At 39.0% G+C, this 16,391-nt stretch overlaps 2 protein-coding genes across 3 annotated transcripts; one reads left to right on the top strand and one right to left on the bottom strand.

Moving 5' to 3' along the window:
* The first annotated feature begins 354 nt into the window (after positions 1 to 354).
* LOC146630910 (uncharacterized) lies at positions 355 to 1,369 on the top strand. Its single transcript, XM_085356187.1, has 3 exons — positions 355 to 675; positions 757 to 853; positions 1,030 to 1,369. The coding sequence occupies exons 1-3, from the start codon at positions 570 to 572 to the stop codon at positions 1,367 to 1,369; spliced, it is 543 nt and encodes a 180-aa protein (XP_085212313.1). The 5' UTR covers positions 355 to 569.
* A 313-nt stretch (positions 1,370 to 1,682) lies between these two features.
* xpnpep1 (X-prolyl aminopeptidase (aminopeptidase P) 1, soluble) lies at positions 1,683 to 14,145 on the bottom strand. Of its 2 annotated transcripts, none has more exons than XM_085356185.1 (20): positions 14,087 to 14,145; positions 12,833 to 12,957; positions 12,425 to 12,488; positions 11,824 to 11,928; positions 11,319 to 11,411; positions 10,473 to 10,616; positions 10,132 to 10,227; positions 9,541 to 9,622; positions 8,989 to 9,199; positions 7,779 to 7,868; positions 7,636 to 7,686; positions 7,275 to 7,333; positions 5,080 to 5,157; positions 4,919 to 4,990; positions 4,782 to 4,842; positions 4,575 to 4,644; positions 3,852 to 4,025; positions 3,055 to 3,131; positions 2,766 to 2,864; positions 1,683 to 1,943 (listed from the first exon to the last, which is right to left on the bottom strand). In XM_085356185.1, exons 2-20 carry the CDS (start codon positions 12,947 to 12,949, stop codon positions 1,824 to 1,826), a joined length of 1,863 nt encoding a protein of 620 aa, XP_085212311.1. In that variant the 5' UTR covers positions 12,950 to 12,957; positions 14,087 to 14,145; the 3' UTR covers positions 1,683 to 1,823. The 2 variants fall into 2 exon arrangements, with proteins under 2 accessions (XP_085212311.1, XP_085212312.1); XM_085356186.1 differs by lacking the exon at positions 14,087 to 14,145 and adding an exon at positions 13,199 to 13,397.
* Between the last annotated feature and the right edge of the window lie 2,246 nt (positions 14,146 to 16,391).

Below are 16,391 nucleotides of genomic sequence, written 5' to 3'. Positions count from 1 at the left end.
AGAACTTTGCCACTATTTCTTTGACTTTTTATGTCTAAATGCTTACAAATTCAAGCTAAATAGATAACAAAATGCAATTTGAAACACTTGCAATTTTATTTAGTAAAAACTGTAAAGCACCTTTTGTATAATAATCATCCTTCCACAAAAGAGCTATATATATATATTCTGCTATAAATGACCATGCTTTCACTGCACTGCACAATAAAAAATTACTTCATTTGCTTAATTGCGTTGCTTCCTCTTTCAGTGGTGGAAGCTTGAATCAAGCTCACTGGTTCTGGGTCATCACCCAGAGCTTATTACAAACAGTATAAAGGGATCAGCATCTCCCTCCCCTCAGTGTCCCCCAGAAACCTGAACAGAATAATGAGCAGTAAACAGGGAGAGTAGCAGAGAGGCAGAAGAGGGGGGTCTCCAGCTCAAGGGCTGACAAAGAAGGGGGGGTCTCCACAAAGACTCACTCAAGCTGTTGCAGTCACATGGGCAGAGTTTTTTTTCAATAAACCAATGAAAAGAGTTTTACAGCCCAGCCTCGAGTCCTTGTTTTGGATGTCAGTGGCAGCAACATGAGTGAATCCGCACAAGACAGAGTGCCGACGGCAGTGAACCTCCACCTGAACGGGACCGCAGCTTTGGAGCAGCAAGACGAGAACATGAGCTCCGGCCTGTTTGGTACGTAATGTTCTTCTGTTAATTTCTCAGAACTCTTATCATAAAGTTTAACCGTTTTTCCCTTTGCTTTCTGCCACCCAGATATCAAAGTGTTTAACTTTGTGATGATCACTTTGGCCTTTTGTATACTTTCCATCACTGGCTTGTACTGCATTACCGTCTGCTACAACCGTTCCAGGTGAGCCTAATGGACTAAAGCATGTTTATAGATATGTGCAACTCCTAGTTTAATTGAGGTAACAGCTGAATGAAATTGTGTATTTGTTTAAATTAAAACTGATAATCTTAAAGAGTGACCAGGTAATCCAAAGTAAAGTTACATGTCAGTGTAATTACTACTGCTTTGTTCAACAGGCAGTCAAAAAGAGCACAATTATACGAGAGCGCAGTGACCCGAGGCGAGCTGGAGGATCCCGTGGCAGTCAAAGCAGTGAAGAGATCGACGAGTTTCATCAACCCTCTCACCTTCTTCAGGAAACCAGAGGCACCAAAGGATAACTCCCGGATCTATTACATCTACAGTAACCCGCTGCCCGTAGGAGGGAAGGATGAAGATGAGGAGGGAGCCAATAAAGCCATTGGCGTACCAGAGGAGCAACAGGTGCTCTCATTGTCTCACTCGTTTCAAGAGTTTGCCAGTGATCCTAAAAATGGTGTCGTCCTGGACACTCCAATATTTTACATGCAGCTTTAGAGGGTGGGAAACAGTTCTAACAAGATTAGCTAGAGGCACTTGACTCAGTCTGAAAGGTTTGAAGTTTGACACCTCCAGCTATGTGTATGAAAACTTCTCACCAAGATGTGAAGGGCACTACATCAGTTGTACAACCTAGATTCAGTAGTCTGTGATACACTACTCAGAACTACTACTACTGTAGATTTCTTTTGCTCTAAAAGAGTCTGAATAATGTATTCCATGTTTCATGAACACTCAATATATGCTAATAGTTCATCAGAAGTTATTTCCCCTCACAAAACAGTAAGGATATAAAAGTGCTTCTTGCTTTTGACAGATCTTTAATAAAACTGCTGATGTAATGTGCTTTACAAAAGAAGCTGGGTGCGAGACATGGAGAAACATGAGAAAATACAAACGTTTATCACTGCAGAGCAATCAACAGTAATCCTGGGCAAAATGATCATGGTCCTCAGATGATCAGCTGGGTCTCTCTGATCAGCCACTCTAATGCCTCCTGCCTACCCTGCCTCTCCAACTCTGCTCCAACCACCTCCCGACACTTCCTGTGGTACTCATTCACCCAGTCCCGCTGCAGGAGAGGAGAGCCAAGAGTCAAACCACATATACACGGCATAATGTAATACAGGATTTCAATAACATTGCAAGCTGAGAATGTTCATTTTCACTGCACAGAATAAAAAGCTGATAATACTGGATGTGCAGAATTTGAAGTTTTTACCACATATATAACTGTGATAAACTCCAAGTTAGGGCTGTGCGATATGACCAAAATCTCATATCCCGATATTAAGACATCTATCGTCCGATAACGATATAAATCACAAAAATGTAACATTTTCTGTAAATTCTGTGAATCTCGGGCAGCTCGACTTGCGTTAAGTGTTTCCAGCTGGACGTCGTGTATCTGGAGTCGAGTGTTTTAACCGATGCATGAAACGATACATTTTTAGACATAAGTTGTAACAGCCGCCATTTTTTTTTGTGAGTATTTATTACATGGCGTGCTGCGGGGAAAAGCCTGTTCTAATGTTTGAGTCTAAGGTTTATTTTTTAGCACCTGGCGGCTCTTTTTTGCTTCCCATCCGTAAACACTCTGCATCTTTCACGTGATTCAGTTTATTTTGAAAAGTCTCAACAGGATCTTGAGCTTTATTGTGAAAGGTTTATGTGGAACAAGCGGACACACGGTGGTTGCTAACGACAACGCATAAAAACAAACGCTTGTCTGTCTGTAGTGTGGTTATATTCAATGTAAGAGAAAGAGTAAACAGTTCATTTTGCGACACCACGAAACAAACGATTGCGTAAAAAATATATCGTTGTATCGAACAACCCTACTCCGAGTATACATATACAGATTTTTCTTTTTATCCGAGTACCAAAACCTTACCTCCTTCTGAGTGAGAAGCTCTGTATTCATCATTTTCACTTGGATGGGAACCAGAGTGAGAGGCTCAAATGTCAGACTACCCCTGTTTCTGTAGTTGTACTGCACATACAGACAGAAAAACAAAAACATCATTAATTCATCTCATTATTTTGCTACAAAGAATTAAAAGTAAAGAACATCTTAATGGTTATAACGACTCATAGATATTTAGAGAATGTGTAAAAAAAAAAAGTCGTATGTTTGATCTACTGCATTTCTGAACATTCATTTGACCCGTTTTAACACGTACTTTGGGCTTAGCTGGTACAACGAGGACCACATTTTCCAGACGAATGCCAAAAGATCCATCTTCATAGTATCCAGGTTCTACAAAGAAATAACACACACAAACACACAAATTATAGCCAGCTGAGCTTTGGTAGCCTTATCCTCCTAGGACGTGGCGTCCACACATGTGGACATCACATTTTGGGTTTTCTAGACTAAAATACTACATTTTGCTCTACAAGTGCCTGATATCCACTTACGAGGACATTAGACTGCCACTAATCTATCAAAAAGTGAATGTCCTGATATGTGGATCCGTTTTTTCTCAGAAACAAAAGTCAGTTTTTTTTTAAAAACAAACAAACACGTAATTCTTTGTTTTTACATTCATCCCAATCAGCCCAAATAGCAAAGAGAAAGAAAAAAATGCATGCCATGAAAGAGTTCGGGTACTTAGGAGGTTAAATTTGGATATTTTTATAAGATTTTCTTTCAATCTCTGGAAAAACTACAGGTTCCTCTTTTGACTTGTACACTACTTGGATAAGCAGATATCTCCAGAGGAGATACAATGATGTAGCAGTTTTTGACTGTATTATATCACAGAAAAAAATAGAAGGTTAATGGAAAAAGTCAATTAATTATTGACTTTGTTTCATTTCCAGTGTACTCACGGTATTTATTGTTTTAGCTCTTTCCTGAATTTGCTGCTGGGGTTTCTCTGAATAACTGGACATTTATTAATCGAACAGCTGCTCTGTAAACACTGCAAATGCAACAGATTCTTCATTTTATGATCCATTATACAGTAGATCATACCATCGCTGACAATCATGCCGGCCTCCAGCGGTTCATCTGCGAAGGTTTTGTAGCTGATGCCGCAAGGCCCCTCGTGAACGTTGAGGAAACAGCCCACCCCGTGACCTGTACCATGGAGGTAGTCCAGCCCAGACTCCCACAGGGCTGCACGGGCAAACGAATCCAAGAGGTGGCCTGGTAAAGGAATAGAGGTTTAGATCAAAATTTCAAAGGTCTTTTACTTCTCTGCTTGTGCATGTTAAAATACTGAGTGTATGATCATAAAATACTGGTGGCAGCCAGTGGTAACTCTTAGCCTACTAGTAGATGCACCTATGGTAATAATTTCAAACTTCCATGTCCCCTGGCAGGGTGACAGCTTCCGGCTTTTTACGCGATATAATCATAACACGATTGTTCTTCCTTTGGCGTAAGACACAGTTCAAGATTGTAAGTAAACAAGCTTGATTGGCCAAAAAGATGCCCGTGTTATGAGCGACAAAATGTTTATCTTGTAGAAATAAAACATTTCGTTAGCTTCATAGCATAATTGCCTAAGTCATTGACTTAGGCAATTATGCTATGAAGCTAACGATTTGTATTCCTGAATAGACAGAACAAGTACTAATCACCGTGAGTCATCTGGAACTTTGTTAGCTATTTTGGTGTAAAATCGTCATTTTTAACATCAGTGTACTGAAAACAACATCAGCATAGTCTTAACGACAGAGCCGAGTGCTGCACCTTTTGTTCCATTGGGGAAAATGGCAGCGCTGACAGCTATGTGTCCCTTCAGTACGTAGGTAAAGCATTCCTATGAGGAAAATAGCACACATATTACAAAGATACATATAATAGTCTTTGTAAATAAACAGTACTGAGTCAACCTAAGTGTAATTCAATTAAATTAACCGGTGGCAGGAAATATTCTGAGCAATCGCACAAACTTACCTTCTCAAAAGCAGATGGTGTCCCGAAGTGCATGGTACGTGTGACGTCTGTTGTTCCATCACTGCAAAAGACGTAAAGAGGTAACTGATTATCCTAAAGACATCCGTTCTGCAGCATTTAAAAACAACCTTACTTACACGTATTGAGCTCCAGAGTCGATGAGATAAACTTCATTTACGGTGAGGGTCCTGTTGGTCTCAGGCAGTGGTCTACAAGCAAAAACATGAAATCACAGATACAAGCTAAAACTATGAATTAACAAAAATGACACAAATACAGTTTTTATTTGCAAACTAACCTGTAATGTATGATCGCTCCATGTGGACCAACACTGGAAATTGTTGGGAAGCTGAGACCCACAAAATCTTTCTGCTGACTGAGAAAAGTGCAAGAAAATGGTAAGCATTAATGACAGCCATAATTATACCATGAGAAATATTTTAAATATTTACATTGGAGAGACCAAACAGCCACTTCACAAGCGCATGGCACAACACAGAAGAGCCACCTCCACAGGACAAGACTCAGCAGTCCATCTGCATCTTAACGATAAAGGACACTCTTTCGAGGATGCCAGTGTTCACATTTTGGACAGAGAGGACAGATGGTTTGAAAGAGGAGTGAAAGAAGCCATCTATGTCCACTGTGAGCGACCATCTTTGAACAGAGGCGGGGGTTTACGACACCAACTCTCTGCCATCTATAATCCAGTTTTGAGTTCCCTCCCCAGACGCCTTAACGCCCACTCACATCCTGGGCCATCTGACCTCAGGAATTCGCATGATAAGGTGGGGCCAGGTTTCACAATGAACACACCCGAAACTCTGGCTGATTGGGACCCACGCCCAGTTTCACACCTTGGCTCAGGTGATTAGAGGATCATCAGGGGGTCCTTTTGTCCCTCTGTGGGGGGATACTCCCACTAGGTTTATATCTGGGACTCTCCACCATTTGACCTTAGAACTGAAGAAGCTTCTCGGATGAGAGGTGAAACGTCTTCAAGCAACTTAAAGAAGTCCAGACGCTTTTCTGTGCAAGCTCCTTTGACTACGATGACCTGGATGACTGAGAACCTTCACAGACATTTTAAATTAAAAAAGAAAACCAATTATTATTTTTTTCTGTTATTTTTCCGAGATGCAACTGTTTCTTGATGACAGCTTTGGTTTCAAAAGGTAGCCACATGCAGTAGTTCTTAATTACCAGTTAAGTGGTAACAGACAAATTTCTTCTTTTTAATGTGATTGAGATGATCGGGGTTTGTTGTTATACAGCAAACAGCTACATTTTAATCAATAACAACTTCTCCGCCTGCTTCCAGCACTTCCTGCTAGCACCTGGTGGGAGTTTGTTTCCCATATTTGCACTATTTTTGCTTACTATAGAAAAGGCAAATGTGCCATTTATTAGTTTTTAAAAAAGTATTTTTTTTAAATGACATATGACACTTTCACCTTTTTACCCCAGAGGGATAAAAATATTGCAAAAGCTTAATACCAGGTTAAGATTAATACCAGAACTTCAGCATTTTGTTTTCTTCCTATGTCCAGTAGAGGGAGCTGTGACCATTCTGTGCTCTGCACACTTTTACTCTGCAAGTTTACACAAGGGGCTTCAAACCAAATAGCCTTACATCTGAGTGGGTTTAAAGGAAAAGACAAAAAAACCCCAAAAAAACTATTATCAAGGTCGCACAGTGACCGAGAGAATTCAAGCACACTGAAACGTAAGTAAATCGTAACAGATAGAAAAAATGCTAAAAAAAAAAAAAAAAAAAAAAAAAAGTACACAAAACAACAGAAATAAAAAGCAAAAGAAAAGGCTCACAAAACAAATAAACAAAACCGTCACAGAACACAAGAAACTTAAGTTTTAGGAGACAATAAAGTGACGGACCAGCCATTGAAGTGATGAGCTCACAGTAAACATCTAACAGAAACTCTGCTTCCTGCTTCTTTTCAGCGTGCCACAGTGCACACCTTCACATTTTTGTGTGATTTTGTTTGCACCGTAAGTTTGCATCAGTACAGGTTCACTAACGACATTCAATGAAGGTGCACCTGTTTTGCATCATATATGTATATTTATACACGACTTGTCTTGTTTTGAAAGGGGCTTCGTATTGTGATTATATTTTAGTTTTCCATAAAGAAAAGAGCTTAGAGAAGTGAATGCATTTTAGAAATACAGTTGTAAACGCTTGCTTATAATTAAAACATAATCGGCCCAGTTTCAGACAAGTGACAATAAGTGATCTTAATCCATCCATGTGATGGCAGACAGAGGTTCCCGTTTCTGGTAAAGACAGCTATGTGCTCTATTTTTACCTTACCATTTAATTAAAAACCCTTTCAGTTGCACATGAGGGAGGATGCAGATTGGAACTGCACCAGCATCTTTTAAAGACATCCTTTCCAAGAAGGAAGCTGTTGAAGCTAAACTGGATGAGCTTGATCAACGTTATGTTAAACAAAAAAGCAAAACAAAACACACCTACGTAATTCTTCTGCCTTGTCAGCAGCAGATATCTCAGTCACGTTGCCGTTTGGAATCTGTAAAAAAAACCAACGCATGTGAAACTCAACAAGGAGACAACAAGGAAGACGTTAAAGCTCATGACAAAATGTCATGTGACCATAGCATTCCTACACTCACAGTGAAAAAAAAATGAAACGTGTGTTTCCTGGAGTAAGTGAAAATGTGTATAGAGGGTCTTTCCCTTACAATACAAGGCAACTGTTGTGATTAGGTGCTATATGAACTGAATTCAATTGAATTGAAGCCAGAATTGAAAATTCCAGAGATGCATGCATGAAAATAAGATTAAAAAAACAAAACAAAAAAAATACGATACCTCCTTTTCCAACCAAGCAAAGAGTTCACAAAGTGCCACTGCATCTTTGATCTGTTGGCAAAAGCACAAACACACAGTTTATAAAAATATTAGACACACTAATATGTTTTACACTACATATTTCAGGGGTCAGTGATTCTTACATGTGCCATTTTCATGCCTTGAATCTCTGTGGCATTTTTCACAGCTTTGCCGAGGCAGAGTGGAGTGTAGGGAATTGGAGATCGGTGAGTCTTTACCCCCCCCCCCCCAAAAAAAACAAAAAAAAACATCAGGAGAAAACATTAAACATGCAGCTCTTTTACTATTTTTTTAAAATATATTCATACTAAATGAGAAATATTTATTGTATTTTGCTGTATTTTTATAAATGTAATGAACCAGTTTCACATCGGGTAGAGCAGATTCATGTTACATATTAAGAGTTGTTAGTTTTGCTAAAGTTACAATATATTTTTCAAGTTTTACTTGCTAATGCAGGTGAGAAAATGAGTATTTCTACCAGACACTTAAATGTCTGTAATCTTATAAGTCTCTGTCCTATTTCTGAGAATTTAAAACATAGCATGTTTTCAAAAATCTGACCCTATAATCTGAGAATGTGTCATCTGATAGGTACAAGGAAACAGACAGGCAATATTTTTCTAAACTGTAAAAACTCTCTGACATTTACAAATAACCCCTGAGCCATAAAGTACTCGGGTATGTTTTTACCAACCACTGGTATTTAAAGCAGATACTACTTCTTCATATTTGTGTAAACAGACACGACCTAGATGCAATCCAGCTTGTTTTGGGTTTTTTTTTTTTTTTTATCTTCTTTTGTGAACACCAGAAGCCAACGATGAGCCTCTAAACATGAACTATTTATATCTACAGTGAGGAAACGATCACTGCTGAATTTATGAGACCAAACAGCTTTTAAAGGATGCTAAAGACAAGATTTTAGACCTGCATGAGCCTGGAACTGTTGGTACGATTATTCAGAAGTGGCCAATATACAAAATGACCTTCAACCACCCTTTGTCTGCAGCTCCATGTAAGACCTTGCCTCATGGGTGGTTGGCAAGGATGTCTTACTTCAGTGCTTGGCAACAAGGATTTCTCCACCAAGGACTACGTCATGTTCTGCTTGAGGATTGAATACTTATTTCACTCTCTGATATGAAAATCAGTTTATAACTTTTATGTAACGTGTTTGTTTTGGATTTGCAGTCGATATTCTGTCTCTTCCTGTTCAAATGAAACTACCACATGAATTACAGCACGTTCACTTCTTCATAAGGGAGCAAACTTACAAATTTAGCAGTGACTCAAGTAATGATTTCCCTCTTGATTAATCATTTCTCTCACCTTAGGGATGACCTGTGTGAGAGCACAACTGGCTTTATCACAAATCCACACTTTGTCCTTTGGGCCAAGTGCAGCACAGATGGCCTGGAGCTCAGTGTAGACCGACTCATACGGAAATGTCTGGATACTGAGCTCAGGTTTGCTAGGGGAGTCCAGCTGCAGATGCTCTCTCATTGCAGGGTCAGAAAGACGCTTGAGGTCCACAAAAAACCTGCAGAGAGGAAAGGGTTGCTGAGTGAAAAAGTGAAATGGTTAACACAGGAGGAAACCCTGTTCCTCTGGCTTTGGGAGGTGTAATCTGGATGTGCCCTTAACTAGCTACTAAATACATACAGTGTATATATCGCAATACATATAGTATACAATCTGGTTGCATACAATTATCTTTCATTAGCACTAACAGATGTGATTGCACTAAACACAATGAAAATGCACTTCAGTTATTCTGACATCTCTCACTGTCTAAGAGATGTCTTAACTACTGTCTAAGTTTCACAGTAAAGCACTGTTTGTCCAAATTCATAATCACTGATGCATTATACTGGACGTCACCTTATTGTATTCATTCCCACAATGGTATATGCAAAGAAAACTGGGTTGTACTCAATGTCTGCCCCGCGAAGGTTGAAAAGCCCTGAGAAAACAAAACGATAAGATGACAGATTAAAAAAATTAAACAAACAAAAGAAAAAAAAGAAATACCCTATTCTTCCTTCTATTATGATGCATCACATAGCAATGAATACTTTAATTCTCATGAAACAATGAGCCAGTATGAAGTGGGTGGTGTAAAATATCAGTGTTATTATTGAACTGTCATTCATCCTTACAGGTTTCATCTCTATAATCTACAACTATAATCTGCTGGTTGAAGCCATCCAGCCCTAAATGTTACCTGCTGACAATCAAAATAAGTCTTCATCTAATAAACAGGACAATCAGAAACAAGAGCAAATAAAGCACGGTGAACGCTGAGATCCTTGAATCTAGATTCAAGGATCTCAGCGTTCACCGATCTAAAGGGACACTCGCACATGTGTCCTCTGCTTGTTATCATGTACCGAACAGTAATATTTAAATCATGCACATTGAAGAGCTTAACTGAACTGCACTCAGGAGCAGGATAGGAAAACTGAACCGTACACGCAATCTCATCCAGTGCTGTTGCAACAAACCAGGTGATCTTCCTCTCTGACATCTTGGCTCGCAGCGTTGTGATCTTGTCTTGCCAGGAAATACCTACACAAAGCATAAATAACACACAAAGACACAAGTTTGTTTCATACAATGCCTATACATCTAGTTACTCAAGAATGGAAACGTAATTAAAAAGGCCATTAAACTGTGTCTAGATTATGTGGATTTCTAAAAGTATTACACCATTTTTTTAATTAAAAAAAACAGACGAACACTTAATAAGCTACTATTAAAAATAAAAAGAGGCTACATGTAAAATGGTTTTAATGCTATTTAATTGCACTGACCAGTGAAGTCTAATCCCAGGCTACGGAGTTGTGTGCTGGGTCTTTCTGGTCGGTCCGGCCAGACGGCATCGATAAGGTTATCCTGCACTGCTACCAACGAGTGGCCAGCACTGGACAGAGCCTTGAACATATTCTTCCATTGGTCTGAAACACAATATGAGATTTCTTAACAAGCACAAATACCAAATAAAAAAAACCATAGTGTTACTTCATATGGACAACAGAGTCACACTCTGCAGTAATATCAGCCAGCACGCATAGTTTCAAAGTCCAACCAGCTAATCTCATGAAGCTCATGCTGATTAAGTCGTATTAACCTACTTACAGTTATTGCAAGCTGCATGGCAACCCACATCCACCCAAATTTGTCCTTTCATTCGGTTTTTGACAATTCAGATAACTTTATTTATCTCCATGTGGGTATTAGATGATGTCTTATCTGTTGTCAACCATGTGTGCTCTTCTATACTGTGCTATTGATATAAATTTGAAGTTAAAAAGAAATGGCTATCGATTGTAAACAATATTCTTCTGATTATACAGATCCTAACTGAATTTTTATTTATTTAGGGTGATTTGTGGGTCTGAAGTGGAGACGCTGCAGGCTGCCTCTACTCTACAACAAAATGCAAGTGTATTTGTCTGAGAGCTTACGAATTCCTCCATTTTTTTTGTGCAAGTTAAAATCTAATAAGATGAGCTAGAAATGTTCAAATCATGCACTCTTGTTGCATACTGGAATATTTCCTTTAGCCTCGGTTGCCTCACTGCAGCATGAGTGGTTTTCCAAGTAAAGCTTGCAATGCTAATTCACTGAACTAACATGAATATGATACTGTAGCTTACCAGCAGCAATGATCCAAGGATCTACTCCCACTTTTGAGTTTTCAGGAAGAACACTGATCAGCCAGTCTTCCTGTGAGGGCGTCTCCTTCAGCCCTGTATATGATTATTAAAATCAGTTTATGACACCTTCAAGACATGTGAATGTATAATATAAATGACTCATACCAATGTGGAAGATGGAATACTAAAATGTATGAGTGTCTACACTCGGTGCGGACACAAATAGTGTCTAAACTCAAGTTTGGGACACTTTTTCCAGTCTTAGAATAAATAAACATTCTGACTTATTGTCTAGCTGTGACTCAAGCCTTATTACTCATGCTGTGATAGATCTAAATGTCCATGTTGTGCCTGTGCAGCTGCTCCATTAGAGAGCCTCAAACTTTAAAAGCGCATGTAGTTAAATTTAACTTTTTAAATGAGAAGAAAAAAGATCCGTTGGTGTTTGTACTTTATGTAACAGAGAGAGATTTTTTCATCACTGAAACACCAAGGTGGACATTACCCATCTTCATCAGGGTCCAGTTGTTGTCCATCTGCTGGTTGGCTTGCAGGAAGTATCGGCCATCAGTCCACATTGCAGCATGCTGCTCTGTAACGATGGCTGTGCCTGAATGGCAAAGTATGGAAGAAATTTTGTTCAGCACTTTCTTTTGGCTACTTGGCTTTATTTGTACAAAAAGCATATCTATTCATTTCTCTGAAGCAACATATAAGGTTTATACCTCTGAAATGACAGCAGTGAACAAGCAGCCTGAGAAAGAGTGAATTCTTCTTGTCTCGTGTAAAACTGTGGTTATGTCAGGGCAAAAGGCCAGATTTCCACAGTGTTTTCTTACGTTTAAAAAAAAAAAAAACAAAACAAAAAAAAAACAACACCTTTCTTGAAAGTTCACAGCCTTTAATGGGAAAGAAAACTACTTTTCAACATGAAACTAGGTGCTCTGGTGTTTTTTGTTCTGCTTTACCCTTAACAAACGAGTCTGAACGAGAGATATCAAATATCATTCTGAGTTATCAAATGTTCCAGATTTTTTTGCAGTGAAAATGTTTGATTATACCTACACTTGAGTGTGCAATGGGAATCATGCACAAGCAATACAAACCTGCAGAGCCGTCGAATCCAGAGATGAATTCACGTCTGCAGTCACACGGTGCAATGTATTCACTCTGAAAGTCACAGGGACACGGGAGAAATCAGCTTCATTAACAATCACTGTGAAGTGGCCATCCACCCAACAAACATTTTAATTGCCACCATCGCTGCTAGTCATGTGCATGAAGAAAAGGGCAGGGTTAGGGAAGTGTAATGAGCAAAGGGCTACAATCAGTTGCAAAGGTCAGACAAGACCATGAGAAGTAAATTAAAGTGAATTAAGAAGTGAATTGAGTTCACAGTGAGAAGGGAAATTAGAGAAGGGACAGAAGTAAGAGGAGCAGCTGAGAGATTTTCCATGTGTCTTGCTAAAGGGTTGTGTAAAGATATTTATTGTAGTAAATGTGATTTGATTTACCTGATGTGCATCTCCAGATGGGATTATGTAGGCTTGTATAGGCTCAGAGAAGTATTTACAGTTCTTCATTGCCTGACGGAGCTGCCTGAGCAGCTCTCCAGTTATCTTTGGAGACATAGCCTTTTCTGAATGGCAAAGGAGATATGTTTGAAAGAAGTCAAGAAAAACATTAAAATAAAATAAAAATAAAAAATCTAAACATACATAGTTTAAAAAAAAGCAATCTCAAAATGCATCATAAGATAGGCTCTAGTTTCTTGTCAAAGCACAGATCAGTGTCCAAAAACACTGATACACCAGTACTCAATAGGTAATCAGATAGTCTGGTACAATTCCAAAACACAGATGTGGTTCTTTAGAGATTACCTGACTTTTCGGATGGCATGTTGAATTCAGATGACTGAAACTGAACAGACTGACGACAACCTACCAAACTATTCACGTGGAGCTCAAAGTCACAGGCCACACCTGGACCTTTATTCTGCTGCAGTATGCTGAATAAGCAACTGTTACTGAAGTCAGAGTTAAATATTAAAAGAATAAGCTGACTGGGTTGAGGTGGCATTTGTGTGACCCTTTGTACCACAATAATCACCTACAGCAGTGGATTCCCCCATCACTCTCCACAGTGAGTGTGAGGCTGTGGAAAAAGAATCCACAAACCGACCAATCAGGTAGCAGTATTGTACATCGATGAGGTCTCCTATTGGCTAGAAGCTCAGCGTGCGGTTGTTGTTTACAAGTTGACATGAAATGAATCAGCTGCATTCAGTATCTGAACCACTAGCTAGTTAATTTTCTCAATAAAATCCAATTATTGTATCTGAGTGTGTTTTTAAAAAGTAATAAAACAGACAAACGCAGAGTCTGTAGCCGACTTTTGTTTCCATTAAGGCATCACTTTTTTTCCTTGAAAAGGCCAAACAGAACACACAAATAACTAATTCATTCCGAGTATCGGCGATGGATTTACATGTGGGTGTGGTAACACACCGGTGGAATATTAGGAAAGTTGCTAGCTAATTATCCAGCTTTACAGCTGAAAGGAAGCGCTTTTCTCGCAGCTTTCGTGACAGACAATACTACAGGCGTGGGCGGACTGGTCGTTTTCCTCGTTTTGAAAACAGTCCACAGCCTTCTGTACTCGCGCTGAGTCGCCTTGAAACAAAACGCTAGCATTTCAATCCGCAGCTAGCGACCATAAAACGGTAAAGTAGCCCCCCGCATGCAGCCAGTGAAGTGCTGAATACACACCCGGTGGTTTCGCCTTGAAAATGCGACACTCAGATTTAAAATCGAAGCGCTCTTTTAACCAGCTCGGACCTTGTGTTAATTTACAAAACAGGAGGCTGCCATTTCGTTGTTGACGTTTGTGGTCACGTGACTGTAGCTTCTTCCAGTAGACGTAGCGGGATCCAGACTCGCCTCTTCCTCTGTGAATAATTCATGCGCTCTCTACTGCAAACACATAAACGAAATACCATTTCATTAATATTTAAGACTGTGTCCACGCAGTAGATCTCTGAGAGTGCGAAAAGAATCAAAGTGTGTAAAGTAAGTGAAAGGCTACATGTGAGAGAACTGAATCAAGCACACAAATATACACGATGATCAGCCTGCATCTAATATATCATTAGTTCAATTCCTTTGGTTTTAAGTCAAGTCAAGTCAAGTTTATTTATAGAGCACATTTAAAAACAACCAAGGCTGACCAAAGTGCTGTACAGTAAATACAGATAAAAATACAATAGAACACAATTTCGTAAAACACCTCGCTGATCAAATAAACAAATAAATTAAACCTTTCTAAAAGCCAATGAAAAGAGGTGAGTTTTAAGAGCAGTTTTAAAAGTTTCTAGGCTTTTGGAGAATCTGACGTGAGGAGGTAAACTGTTCTACAGTCTGGGTGCAGCCACAGCAAACGCCCTCTCTCCCTTTGTCTTTAATTTATACCTGGGAACATCTAAAAGCATCAGATCGGCTGACCTCAAAGATCTCCTGGGGCGATAAGTACTAAGGAGTTCTGACAGGTAAGAAGGTGCAGTGCCATTTAAGTTGTGGCTTCTAATAATTTGTATTTGTTTATTATTAGTTTTAAAGATTTCTATTTCTTTTATGGATTTAAATGATCGATCTTTATCATTTTTTATATCTTTGTACAAGAAAGTTGAAGAATGGAGTGTGCACAGGGTGGAGTGTTTGGAGATGAATCTCAGGGTGATTTGTGACAGAGAAGCAAGAGTGATGGTAGTGTTTTACAAGGACAGGACTAGAAATGAGTATATCCGAGGGACAGCTCAGGTTGAGTGGTTTGGAGACAAAGTTGTAATTATTTGGGTATGCTAAGGATGGATAGTGGACATACTGGACGAAGGATATTGAATATGGAGCTGACATGCAGGAGGAAAAGAGAGACCTCTGAGAAGATTCATGGATGTAGTGACAGAGAACAGAGATCCTAGGGATAGCGTGAGGTACTGTCACTAAGTAAGACAGATGCCGATGATCAGCTGCGGTGAGCCCTAAAAGAAGTAGCCAATACAAGAAAAAGAAGAAAAATAATTTTTACAGTCTTGTTTGTTACATTTTCTGTTGTCTTTTCACATGGAATAAAATTTTATTTATAAAATTTTGTTTGCTTAGATGTGGCTGGTTGTCTGATACATACTCCTGAATAGATTACTGATGGGTACAGAACCCTGAAAAAACATAAATAAAGAGTGGGTAAAACTCTCCCCTGAGATGTGTGCAAACCTGCTGACCAACTACAACATATGTTTTATTGTAAATGGACTGGTTCTTATATAGCGCTTTTCTACTCTGAGCACTCAAAGCGCTTTACATAACTTCACATTCACCCATTTAAACAAGCACTTTTTGCTTTGTTTTTCTATGTACCGTAAGTGCTTTCTAACTGTCACACAATATTGCTCTGCATCAGAGAGCAACATGCAGACTAGAGCAACCAACCTGACTAGGAGATGACCTCCTGAGCTACAGCCACCCCACAGCTACTGCTGTGCTTTTTCACAGAGTAATGTTTTGCTTGGGGATCAAATGTTTATTACACTCCATGACAAACCAATTTAAACTTTTGCGTATTGTGTTTTTTTTTCTGGATTATTTGATCATTTTACCTCTCTCCCGTAACACTTTAAAACCTAGTGTATCATATTTGATTTGCTCTCCTGATATTTAGACTGTAGTATTGATATTTTAACCTTTGCCTTTTGGGGAGTTTTTTTTGAAACTTTTGAAAAACTTAAATGATACAATTTTAAGAATGATTGAAATACTGTATATTATTTTGGTGCAATCTTTTCAACTTTTTACCCACATAGATGGAAACTTGAGGTTGATTGCACAGCCTTTAAACTTATAAAAAAAATATATTTTTAAAGAGTTAAGTGTCAGTTTCTGCTCTTTGTGATCATCATCTTTTAGTTTTAGCAGGAATTCATGTGGTTTTTGAGCCAGACAGTTTGCGTGATGCTCACGTGTTGAAACTAAAACTAATCAAAATGTGGGAAACTGTCTGAATGTGTGGAAGAGTGAGGGA

This window comes from Diplotaxodon limnothrissa, linkage group LG6, assembly GCF_057381915.1.
Source record: "Diplotaxodon limnothrissa isolate DT_005_m linkage group LG6, D_limnothrissa_male_GT1.1, whole genome shotgun sequence".
Lineage (NCBI taxonomy): Eukaryota > Metazoa > Chordata > Actinopteri > Cichliformes > Cichlidae > Diplotaxodon > Diplotaxodon limnothrissa.
This window is presented reverse-complemented; position numbering and strand designations above follow the sequence as displayed.

Bases quoted from the DNA above. Each gene is read 5' to 3' on its own strand.
- LOC146630910 (XM_085356187.1), top strand. From the start codon at position 570: ATGAGTGAATCCGCACAAGACAGAGTGCCGACGGCAGTGAACCTCCAC. The intron at 676-756 runs GTACGTAATGTT...TCTGCCACCCAG, and splicing joins CATGAGCTCCGGCCTGTTTG to ATATCAAAGTGTTTAACTTT. The intron at 854-1,029 runs GTGAGCCTAATG...TTTGTTCAACAG, and splicing joins GTCTGCTACAACCGTTCCAG to GCAGTCAAAAAGAGCACAAT.
- xpnpep1 (XM_085356186.1), bottom strand. From the start codon at position 13,397: ATGCCACCTCAACCCAGTCAGCTTATTCTTTTAATATTTAACTCTGAC. The intron at 7,334-7,635 runs GTATCGTATTTT...TTTTTTTTACAG, and splicing joins TTGCTTGGTTGGAAAAGGAG to ATTCCAAACGGCAACGTGAC. The intron at 1,944-2,765 runs GTAAGGTTTTGG...CCTCTCCTGCAG, and splicing joins AGCTTCTCACTCAGAAGGAG to CGGGACTGGGTGAATGAGTA.